Here is a 12676-nt window from a genome sequence, read left to right on the forward strand (position 1 = left end):
CAGATTTGTTAATGCGTTTATTTAGCAAGCATATTTGCACTCTTTAATGGCATAGTTTATTAGTAAATAGTCAATATCTTGGTTATAAATATCATACAATTCTTGTGTACTATAAAAGTGAATGATATCATTTTTTTAAACTTTTAAACATATCTCTTCAACTAAGCCTGACCACAAACGAAATAGGACGGTGGTTTTTTTTAATTTTTTTTATTTTTTATTTTTTTTAAATATTTTAAGCATATTTCTGTAGGCTGTATGTGGACATGGGGTGTCGGTAATAACCATAGGTGTCACTGAGTTGATATAAAAACGTGCACAATCGTGGTTAAATGTGATTTTGTGTTTAAGGATTAGTAAGTAAAGATTCAAGTGAAAGAAAATTTGTATTAATATTGTTTTACGAGAATGTTATTTTGGTATCCATTGTTTCTGTGCGCGTGTGTATAGTCATGTACAGGAGGCGTTCCGGTTATGTGCAATCATACATAAGCCTACCGGATATCACAACGAAGTCATACTTTAAAAATTCTGAATGAATTATAATTTTGAAATAAAAATATATGAAACTAAACAACGCTGTGTGTTATTGCAAAATGAGTTAAGTTGTTTTCGCCTGAAGGTGTTTATGTTCCACGTGACCAAGTTATCTTTGTTTAGCTGTGTTGCAAGCAGGCCCAATTTCGAAAATGTCCTATCAAAAGCGTGACAACAGAATTTGACAACAGAATATGAAATTTGAAAATGAATATATCACGGTATCAAACAAATGCAATAAACAAATGAAACTAGAAGAATCACTGTTGTGCATGTATGAACACACTCACCCAATGTGTTTCAAGCACTCACATTCACTCACACTTCAATGGAACTTGCGTTTAAAGTCTGTGGTTGCATGTTTACCTTCAGTTGGCTACAGTATATCAGCCATCAAAATAATTAACATGGCTTCATCGGAAATATCACATACATTGATGTTTTTAGTTGTTCTGCATAAAACAATATCGGCCTACTCGAAAATCTTTGAAAATACAGGGAACACAAAACAAAAACATTAATTGAACAGCTTACCTAACTACATGAACTTTAATAATACATATTATTGCGTTCTTTTGCAAAACCCTGGTGGAAAATTTCATGGATCAAGTTTTGCCGAGCAGGATTCCGGCTCTCGGTGGCCTTAAGTCTTCTTGGGGCAAGATGATGATAGTTAATATTGGTGGAACAACAGTGCCATCATGCGGTCATTTGTAGGTACGTCAGGGTACTTTAAAGTCTATTTTATAATGGGAGCCTCTCGTGTTTTAAAATACGGGTGCAGCATGTATAACGCAAACAATGTCAAATGTGTCTGAGTCACAATCGCGCGCATTTTAAAATAAACTTTAGAAAACCAATTTTCTTTCAATGGAAGCAAGTATTGTTTTTGTTTCTAAATTTATCTATAGGCCTATTTTCATCTTTCGGTCTATTTATCTGTTGCACATATGTGTGTGTGTGTGTAAATAGTGACATTATTATTATTAGTAGTAGTAGTGTTCGTATTATTATTCATTTTATAACGTGTTTATAAATGCAATTTCTACAGGTAGTAGGAATAAAAAGAATGTTCCATGTTAAGCAATTTACCTGAATTTCGTATATATACGTATGTGTGTTATGTGAATAAAAGTATATAAAGCAATATATTATATATGTATAAAAGTCATATGTTATATAATGTAATTATTACTTTTATTCGTATTTAAAGTATAGCCTAAGCAAATCTGAAATTAGCTGAATAACAAAATTGCGTTCCATTTAGTGAGCACACATTATTATTATTATTATTACTACTACTACTACTACTACTACTTCTACAAAACAACAAATGTCGGAATCGTTTAATCGTTGGTGCGGTTATTTTTATTTTTATTTTTTGTCCGTTTGTTTGGCCATTGTTGCGGCTGGTTTTTAAAGTCACATTTGCTTTCTTTTATTTATTCGAACTCTATGCAATAAATACAAATAATGCGGTAAATAAAGAGGGCACGGGAGCAGGGAGAATACTCCATTTTAAAGTAGGGTGAACGCTTCTTCGGAACAAGCCCATTGTTTCTGATTCTGAGACAATTGAGCGTTTGGTACAAAATGGAGAGCCGGGCGTTGGCGCGGTGTTGTAAACAGATTAAGGTTTGCTATCCCAGACGTCTCGCCAGAATCTTTTTGAAACATTTTATGACCCACTATCTGGTAGGCTGAGTGATCTCTGAAATTAAACAAAAGAAGCTGCCTAAGACGAGACTTAGTAAAGCATCTGGAAGTCCAGACCTCACCGTGCAAACCCCCCACTCCGAGAAGAATTTGTAAACAACAAATGCTAGCGAAATGCAAAGAAAACAAAGTTCTGGTTCGGACAATCAATAGTTCCGCAAAACGATTATTAAGGAGCTTTTTTGTAACGTTTCCTTCCCCTGTGTTTGCTTTTACAACCGTTTAGTTCTGAACCCTCGGAAATTTATACCCTATAAAGTTTTATTGCAGTCATATTCTTTTATTGCGGCACACTACATCGAATTTTCTTTTCTTTTTATGACAGTCGACTTCCCATCCCCTCCTCCAAAGCGAGCGTGCAGATCCCTTTGGTTTGTTCCGTTTCAAATACCAAAATAAAACAAAAGAACTGAGGAACGATAGAGCAAAGAGAAAAGGAGACCGTATCCAACCTAGGCCTCGGATTTCCCAGCATCTGGGAACGAAAAGAGCGATGCTCTTAGTGACATTTTAATAATCATATATAACGCTCACTTACAAGCTGCAATATTTTTATACATTGTATTTTTTAATAAAATGTTTTATTACTGCATTTTCTCTCTGGATAATGTATTGTGGTGAAACCTGGATAAAACACGACAAAAATACATGATGCACCTTAATTCGTTCATTTAAAAAAAGTGTCCTTAAGTCTCGCACCACAATGCTGCTTACAAATGTAAAATCGCATTGTGAAAATATTAATGCTCGATGCCTAGACGGACATGTTTGTACTTTACGTTGAGCGTCGCGGTGCTGTCCCGTGATATTTTAGACACAGCTACTATTCACACAAGGACAAGACACTTTATGAGAGAACTGTCTTTGGTGAAAACAACCACTGCAAGTGCTCCACGTCATTGTGGCCTACCAATTCCAAGAAATTATTTAGTCCGAACACTACTGCTTGAATTTTAGTTTCAAATATTCATACAAAATATATGAACAACTCAATTTGAAACCCGGGTCCCCAAATGAAAAGTATTGGGTAACACATTGCAAAATAAGATACTGGATTTCAGTCTTGTGAGGTTACCCAACAAATAATTAATGTGTTTAATTAGTTTAAAATAGCTTCTTTTTCGTAAGTCCATGTGTGGGTCGTGCTTCCTTTTATCTGTTATTGGAGACAAATGTTACATCTGCGTGCATATTTTAAACATGTGCCCTTCATTAAGATGAAATGAAAACTGAACTGTATTAAAGCCGGGGCATATTGGCATCGCGTGCAAAGAGAAGGCGTTGGGAAACACGTAGCCTACATGCGCGGTATGTACCGACTTTTTTGCGGGGTGGGTGTCTTTTGATGGGGGGGGTTTGTTTAGAATGGTTTTTCAAATCATTACATTTTTACTTGATGTTCCACAGGCCCGGTGCACAATTAAAGCCTCAAACACATGGTTTGCTTATAAACTCTTTAATACAAAAAATCAGCGTTAACATTGCTATTTGAGCTGCATTGAAAAAGTACACACAAAGGCTAGGAGGAGGGAAATGAGAAATGACTGCGGATAAAGACAAAACACATCAGCGCCGTCAAAGTGTGTGTTTGCGAAAAACAAGTCTCTGGAATATATCCGTTCCGTGCTTGGGTTGGTCCAATCGAAAATCGAAGGGCAGAGACCGGGTTTTGAAGAGAATGTACAAATCTGATCCGGAGAAAAGCGTCGTGCATTCGCTTGTTACGGTACAGATGTGGTTTCACTCCAGAAACACCAATAAGCGAGACATCCGTTCGTACCTACTACAAGCTATATTATACATTTAAACAACAGGAACAAATGATAGCGTTTGGGATGCTCTTTATTTACAGCATAACTGCACGACTCTAGTTGTTGGATATGCTGTAAGCTGGACAATAAAATGCAAATGCTTAAACTGAGATGTATGATCTAACTGTCCAGTATACAGAAATATACATACATATATATATATATATATATATATATATATATATATATATATATATATATATATATATATATATATATTGCAACTGGATGAATCGGAGTTATAGGCTACGCTCAATCAATAAATTATCAAACTTAATCTATGATGTCCTATAAATATGGGATGTCAGACCACAATACATTTAATACTTAACTAAAGAACGAGACTTCATGGTGATACAGTGTAAACATTTGACTCATAAACGAGATGAAATTTCTATTACAATCAAGCTATTATACATTTAAGGAAAAACAGAATTCACTTTTGCAAGCAATTCGAATAAAGAAAGCTTAAGAGTTAGATTAGTGTAATAACCAAAGTACCCCCTTAAATATTTCCGAAACACTCTTATTAAAGAAAAACAATGTCCAATGTAATTTATTTTGGAGCCTGAATGCATACACCATGATGACAAACCGTGACATTTTCTTGACCACTTCAAACCCGCGAGGCCTAATTTTCGGTACACGTTCCTTTGATGGGGATGCGCTGGCAATAGTGGCGACTTGCATCAAGTTTACAGTTATCAGATAAGAAATAGCCGCCGGCGCTATGTGTGGTTCACGCGCACTTCCACTCTTAAATTTATGTATATATATATATAAAAGAATTCCGAAAAACTATAATGCACGAGCCAATAATGTAGGCTGACATTATAGGCTGATCTATTATAAAGGATACACAATTCATTAAATTTTTTAATTTAGAAAACTCATTTAGCAATATTGAAAATTCAGTTGCATAATTTCCTACATTATATCTAGGAATGAACAGTCTGAGGTTCATTTTTGTATGTATTTATTTGTTTAAAATTTATCATGTAAAACTGATATGAAATTGATAATTACCACCGTCTCTCAGACGCTGCATACTTTCGTCAAAATCATTTGGTGGCTCAGTCACATGTCAATAATAATAATAATAATAATAATAATAATAATAATATGGCGTTTGTGACAACACGTGCATTTTTCATACAAAGGGCTGTTACTTCAAATGGTATCTACCTACAAACGTTTCATAAGCAAGCACAGAGAAATCGCATCAAAAAATAATGCGATTTTAGGTCTATATGAATTTGAATATCCAACGCTACCTATTAAAAATTTTAAAAACACCTGTTCTAAAGTCAACTCACAAGCTATTACTGAACATTATTATGGGACTTTCTTTGAAAATAGGAATGAAAAACAAACGCACAAGGTTCTACCAATCTATTTGTTCATGGTGCACAGAAGAGGGAGAGATTTTAAAACCGAATCCATCCTTGTGGTTGGGGGTGGGGGTGGGGTGAGGGGAAGGGCGGGTTCTTGACCATGTCAGGACTATTCCTTGGCGTGGTCCTTGTTCATCTTCTTCATTTTCATCCGTCGATTCTGGAACCATATTTTGACTTGTCTCTCAGTCAAGTTCAGTTGGCGCGATACTTCGTGTCTCCTGTCCCGCGTGAGGTACATGTTGAAAAGGAACTCCTTCTCGAGCTCCAGGGTTTGGTATTTAGTGTACGGACACCGCTTCTTCCGAGATGACCGGGCGTGCAGCCAGTTGGCAGATGGGTCATCTGTAAATAATATCGAACGCAAGGATTTAGCGAATCAATATGAAGAAGATAAAAAACATGGAAACGTGCATACAACTAATTTCAAACTACTCGCAAGCAATTTACATGTGTACCTGTCTGCAAAATGTATAACATTTGCTTAATTTGTATTTAATGAGTTGCATGTAGCTACCGAGCACTAAACCATGTATGGGTGTATGGAACAATGAACGGACACTATAGTGCTAAACTCCTTGAGCTTAAAAGTAACCTTGTGATGCTTGTGAGACTTGTGTAATTGTGTGCGGTATTTCAGAAGGCGCCCATATTAGATGCCCCAGTGTAAACAGTTCCTGAACACCTCCGATGGGGTTTCCCTGTCATATTCCTACTTCCACAGTGTCCAACACTAAGATGCATGCGAAGCGAACTGAATGCGTGCAGCTGAATGTACGTCAACTGTAAATTAGACCGCGTGCTGTCGGTGATCAACGCTGCAACGAAAGTGAACAGTGTGTTTTAAACGAAGATTCAAACGTCACATTCAGGTTAAGCATTTTATATCACTACAAAAACTCCACATCCAGAAATAACACTTTGTCAACATGAAGTGTGGGCACCTTTGTCATGTTTTAAGAAACGAAAGTGTACAAACTATAAATGTGTTCTTTGACCTTTGCAGGAAAACCAACTGGTAATACAGCCGCCTTCAGCAGGCTTTCTTTTTTTTGCAGTCCGTTATGGGGAGATATGCGGACGATTATGATGGGCTGTCTGTCACAGAAGATGCTGGTCTCCTGAGAGTTGTTATAGCAGGAATGTACGGCCATGTTTTCATGCTGTTTCCTTACGAACATCCATTAAAAGTTTGCTTACGGAACTAGGGTATAAGGGGAAATAGTCCGTTTAGCCTTTTCCCATCATCACTTTAAAGGCTGTACTGTTAACACACAGCGCCATAATGTGATCTAATGGTCTTCAGCACGGCTACCATGGCTGCCCTGGGGCCACTGGAGTAGAAATAGGCTTTGTACCACGCAAAGAAGCTCGATTTTTATTATTTCCCAAAGTAGGATATGTAACGTGTTCCGCCTGTACAATCCAGCCCAACAACTTTCCGGGTTCGAATATGATTGAGAGTGTAGCATTTTGTGTTGTCTTACAGACTGCATAACTTACAAACATGACACTTTAGGGCAGTGTCACGCATGCAATAGTGTGGATTGCCCCCCAAATTGCACAATTTCACAATTAGGGAAAAAACTATCCTTTCAAATTCCAAAAACTCGCAGTTAGACCACAACCTGTCTCCACTATCCCAAGTGTTCTGACGCGATTCTCTTCGTATGATTAAAGGGAAATTCCCTTCAAAGGATGATCTATATCCCTCAACACTACGCGCCCCAGACATGTGGGGGGAGGCCGTATTATCTCAATACTTTGAGTACAGCCCAGATCTCTGATTTAGGCTATACTAAACATTTGTTTTTCCTTACAAACGAAAGTTTGATTGGCAGGCAACACTAAACAGCACGAAACGACTATGGTCGCATTTATAAAGGTGGTCAGTCGCAATTGTGCTGCAATGTTTTGAACAATGTCCTTTTCGCCTTGGTTTTCTGGAGTTTGTTCATATATTTCTCCCCGTAAAGTTTGCGTTATGTCTTATTTCCTTTTTTGCGTCCCGTGCTGTGTCCCATGGTGCCCTCACTTTGAAATGAACGTGGATGCCTGTTACCCTTATAGCTTAATAAACTTCAGGGGGAAATAATGGTTTTTCGCTCTTGGGCCACTGCAAGCAGAAATAGGGACGTATAATTCTGAACTTCATTGCCCTTGCTTGTAGTTTATCCTGGAATCCCGCCCAGGGAAACACAGTGGGAATAGCTGTTTTTCACAATCCTTTATGGCTCGTGTTGTATGAGGGCATTTATTGAATTATAAACAGTGTTTTTCCACATCAGACGAAGTAGGCTATATTGAAATGACCACCATTCAGAAACCTGACCCCCGCTTATTTGAATTATGTCACCAATATCTTATTTTTCTTTTATCTGTGGTTCCCTGTATTTGTATAAACCCGGCTCAGCGCGAGGGCTAATGAATCACGCCGTCAACTACTAGATAACAGACTTGGCTTGGAAAAGACTGCTTCAAACGTGTCTCTACTTCGTCGCAACCTACAGACTCCGAATATGCTCTACGATGCGGGCCGGTCAAGCATTCGGATACTTGAACCCACCATGATCTGACATTCTGAGTATGAGTTAGTTAAGCAGACACACAGACCTTTCTGAAGTCAGCGGTTTACTTGCCTCTTGTGGGAAAGTATTTTAGTTTATTAAGGGAAAATAAATGTGCACATATGCTACAGGGCTGCCGAATTATAAACGTCCTTTCCATTAATCGGATTGCGTGCACCGTAAGCCCTCGGTAGTCCCAAGGCGCCGCATTCCCATATTCACACATGTAGAACCTTGGACAACTTCCAGAAAACAATCTCAAGCATTTTGTGCTAACAAAATACTCTATGGATAACTGGCCATTGTAAGTTAAACGCTGCTTCTTGATTATGGTTAAAAGTTGTTTTTTGACCGCAACGAACCGGCTATTCGGAAGCCATTAGAGCGGAATCTTCGCCGATTCCGAGAAAATATCTCCGGCGTACAGAAATCTTATTCACACGTGGTTTTGAGTGAAGGAACATACAATATGGTTTTGGCACAAAGTGCCGATTATATGTGAAAAAATCAAGTTAAATAATAAACATCGAACACGTGCAATCCTGTGCGAATCACACACTGCAGCACACAGAAGCTGAAACTAAAGGCAAGTGCATTGCGTAACTGCACGTCCATTACATCGCTGGACGCGAGTTTTCGTTTGAAAATGCGCATACTTGAACTAACATTGTAACACATGGGTTTTACAGCAAGCCTCTTTTTCTGCCTGCGTTTCAGTCTTGCCCTTTGTTCTTTTTATGACAGAGTTTTACAGACTGTTTACTTCCTCGTTTTATAACTTACTTTGATCTGGACCTTCTTTGTCCTCGCTACCTTCACAAACATCCTTATTGTCTTCGAAGCCGGAGCCTTGACTGGAATTAAACTCTCTGGCTGAGGAAGACTCCAAAATGTACTCGTGTCCTCCGATTTTGGGGGGCTCCCCGAGATGTCCCAGAAGCGGTTCTAGCTTTACTTGCCCATGTCCGGCCAGTGACTCGGACCTTGGGGCACAATCAAGCCAAGTGCGAAGGTATCTAGAGTCCGTTGAAGGTACTGGCTGAGTCGGGATATAAGGATGGTAGACCGCGGGCAAACCATTTGGCGCGTGGGGACTAAAAGGATTCCAGGAGGCGCCGAAAACCGGAGGCTTGGGCTGGAAGCTGCAGGAGGGGAACTCTGGATGTTCACTGTGCTCTCCCGGCTGTCTGGAACTTGAATACTGTACACCGGAGAACTTGGCTGAAGTCGGGTCTTCGGTTTCATGACTTATGATGGAATCGACATAATAATTGCTAAGAGTTCCAGAAATGGACATTCTCGGACATCATACAAAACGCGGTTCATTGAGGGTAAAATGTTTAGGGCAGAACTAAATTTGTATGCTACTGTTCTCAACTTGCTAGCCAACAAAGTAGAGCTGGGATGCAGAGCTGCTCGCTCCTAGCGAACTGATTGGACAGACTTTTTTCGTGAGCCTGATAAAGCGTCAATGAGGCGTAAATCAATCCGCCAAGGGGCTGCCCAGAGCGCTCCTCGTCTCGCGCTATCCATATTTTCCTCTAAATAAATTGCTTTGTTTATGTAATATGCAAAACAGGATTAAGACCATATATCTCAGCATATCTAGAGTATCCGCCAAATAGTCTATCTAGTTAAATTATGCATTGCTCTGACATTATTATATAGAATGCATATGGAAACCATTACAGCTCAGACTGCACAAATATGAAAACGAGAATGGCACCCGGAGTAAAACTGATACATCCCTCGCAAAATGACAAGATATTATGATTGAACTCTAAGATGATTAAAACACTTCACATGCGGTGTGAGGGCTTGAGGTGACATTTTTAAAATCTAATTAAGATCTTTATTGTTTTATTTATCACTTTCACCTGAGTGTATTCAATCGTGTTATCGGTTTCATGACAGCATTTCTTGGATGGGTTTCAAATTTGCATCGCAGCTTTTTTAAATGTTAGAAACGTTCATGTAAAAAGCGATTTATTGGGAAAATTAAGTGTCATTTTTCTTAACGAGTGCGTTAAACACTACTACTTGGCGTCCCCTCTGTATTTGTGGAAGAAACTACTTACACTTTTCAGTAGTTAAATACTATAATAAAAACTACATCGGGCAGCTTTGATTTTTATAGACTTGATATACAGCCTGTGGAGAGGGCAGTAAAAGACACGGCTGTAGCATTCCGTCTGGAGAAAAAGAGGAAACGTTCTCGAGCATTCACTCCCACAATGAACATGTAAATAAGAGGAGAATCAAGATTCACAACGCACGAGACTTAAACTGTAACATGTAAACAAACAACAAACAAAAAAATGTTAAGAGGGCACGGCGGGTCGGGAACTGGATACTATTTTATAAATTTTCTGAATGTTTTTCTCTTGAATGTGGATGACCGGGCACAACTGCGCACCCAAGCGTTCCCGGTGCCGTCGGCTCGCGCTTTTACTTGTCTCGAGTCCCTCCGCTTAAGGAACCATTTTATTTCTGTGCCGGGACGACCAGAATCCACGCTGCGGTGGTCTTGCATGTAACGGCATCGAAAACTGAAAAGATTACAGCGAGTGTTCAATGCACTGATATAAACCGTAATGTATCTATATATCATTGGCCTTTGAATTCTTAGGCGGGAAAAAATAATTCGCACTTGATTGTGAGATTCTAATCGTTCAGTTAGATTGTGATATAGGCTATATCATTCGAATTCGAAACATTTAAAGTGCTTATAAATCACGTTTTTCAATGAAGGTTTCGTGAAATAATTTTACAAACCACACTATTTGTGACATAATCCCTGAGTTTTTATTGAAATCAATTTGAGCGCAATACTATAAAAATTGTCCGAAAATAAAGCTGACTGGAGGCAAACAAATAAAAATAACCAACATTTTTTTGATATGATATCTAATATTCCTACACAATGTACATCGATAAAATAAAAATATTTCATCAACAAAAATTACACTGACAGTTAGGATTTTGCACCGTTTGCGCGTCGTTGCTTAAAAAATGTTTGGTTAATGCGATTCAATCATATATCTTATATACACTGGATGTATCACTAGGAATTCAGTCAAATATATATATATATATATATATGTTATGTATGTTATGTAGGCCTAGCCTTTTGGAAAACAACTGTAAACCCAGCAGTTTTAACGAGCTACATATTATCAGAAACAATTGCCAATTAAAAACAATGCAACAGCGCAAAATGTTGGATAGCCAATGCTTATGCTTAGCCTATATGTTTACTGGTCGTTTTAACAGATTTCCATGACGTTGCCCTTGTGGGTCTTTACAACAAAAATAGAATGGCTTGCAACTATCTGAGTGTGAATGACAAGGCGAAACATAGAATGTATGACTCGGTCGTGTTTTAGTAAATCAGACCATAAATGTGGGTCTCAGCCCTTTCCGCCTCACATAAATAAACATACTTATCGTTCACGAATTTCTGTTTTTATGTCAAACCAATAATTAAGGGTGATTTATAAGATCGGTGTCTTTTCCCAAACAATATTCGCCATTTAGCCTACTATTTACCCAATTAATGGGAAGTTTGGGATATATTAAATACAAATATTCACCAACTCAATGATTACAGTGAATACTAGTCTGTCGTTCTGTCTAGCTCCTTTGTTTTCTCAAACTGAAAAGAAAATAATGTGGTATCATTCCTGTATTTTTCAGTTTTATGTATTAGGTTATATATATTCTCTTTCTCTTGTTATGTACAATATACATATGCATATACGTACGTTCTGCTTTTATTTCGTGTAGTATTCTTGTTATATTCTGGTTTCCGTGATATAAATGTTTAGTCAACCAATATCTACTTAGAATCGAACCGTATGTTCAAATAGCTTCCCCAATATCATTTAACTTATTTCAGGGGAAAATATCCGTGATCCATCCGCCTGCGTGTGTGTGCGCGCGTGTGTGTTGTGTGTGTGTGTGTGTGTGTGTGTGTGTGTGTGTGTGTGTGTGTGTGTGTGTGTGAGAGAGAGAGAGAGAGAGAGAGAGAGAGTGTGTGTGTGTAACAGGAAAGAGCAGTAATGGACACCTCTTGTGGTAAACAAATGTTGACAATGATTACTTAGACATGGGTTTATGTATTACCTGTGCATATTTAAAACGACCGTGATAATATTGAAAGTGGTTTGTTTGCTATGAACCATATTACACCGAAAAAAGACACGAAAAAAGTCAGCTATCCATATGGATGGTGAAGATGTAACCTATCTTAAGTGCAGCGTATTGACCTTTGGCCTGCGCTGGAAGGTCAGCGCAGACTGTTTTCCTCGACGGGGACTGGGCATTCTGGTCATTTCGCCAGAAAAGATTTTAACAAAGATTTCAATGTTTTGCATAATTGCAATCCGAAGAATACATGTTAGTTATAATTCATACTGTGTAAATTTCGCTATGCCAAAATAATTCAAGTTAAAATCTCGGATGCTGTTATGGTGTTGTAGTGTCTTTATTAGTTACATTTAAAATAAAATGTACACTTTTTTTATAGCAGGAGCGAGTAATAGATCTGGAAATATACTACCACTACTACTTAAATAATAATAATAATAATAATAATAATAATAATAATACAATATTTGACTAAAATTTTACTCCGACTATTACTACTACT

At 38.0% G+C, this 12676-nt stretch overlaps 1 protein-coding gene across 1 annotated transcript; it reads right to left on the reverse strand.

Annotated features, from left to right (window-relative positions):
• Positions 1–3693: 3693 nt before the first annotated feature.
• hoxb9a (homeobox B9a) lies at positions 3694–9498 on the reverse strand. The gene is made up of 2 exons (XM_064315560.1): positions 8809–9498; positions 3694–5803 (listed from the first exon to the last, which is right to left on the reverse strand). The coding sequence occupies exons 1-2, from the start codon at positions 9320–9322 to the stop codon at positions 5568–5570; spliced, it is 750 nt and encodes a 249-aa protein (XP_064171630.1). The 5' UTR covers positions 9323–9498; the 3' UTR covers positions 3694–5567.
• Positions 9499–12676: the final 3178 nt, after the last annotated feature.

This window comes from Anguilla rostrata, chromosome 17, assembly GCF_018555375.3.
Source record: "Anguilla rostrata isolate EN2019 chromosome 17, ASM1855537v3, whole genome shotgun sequence".
Lineage (NCBI taxonomy): Eukaryota > Metazoa > Chordata > Actinopteri > Anguilliformes > Anguillidae > Anguilla > Anguilla rostrata.

Coding starts and splice junctions, on each gene's coding strand:
- hoxb9a (XM_064315560.1), bottom strand. CDS start 9,322: ATGTCCATTTCTGGAACTCTTAGCAATTATTATGTCGATTCCATCATA. Junction 5,804..8,808: donor CAAAGAAGGTCCAGATCAAA/GTAAGTTATAAA, acceptor TATTATTTACAG/ATGACCCATCTGCCAACTGG.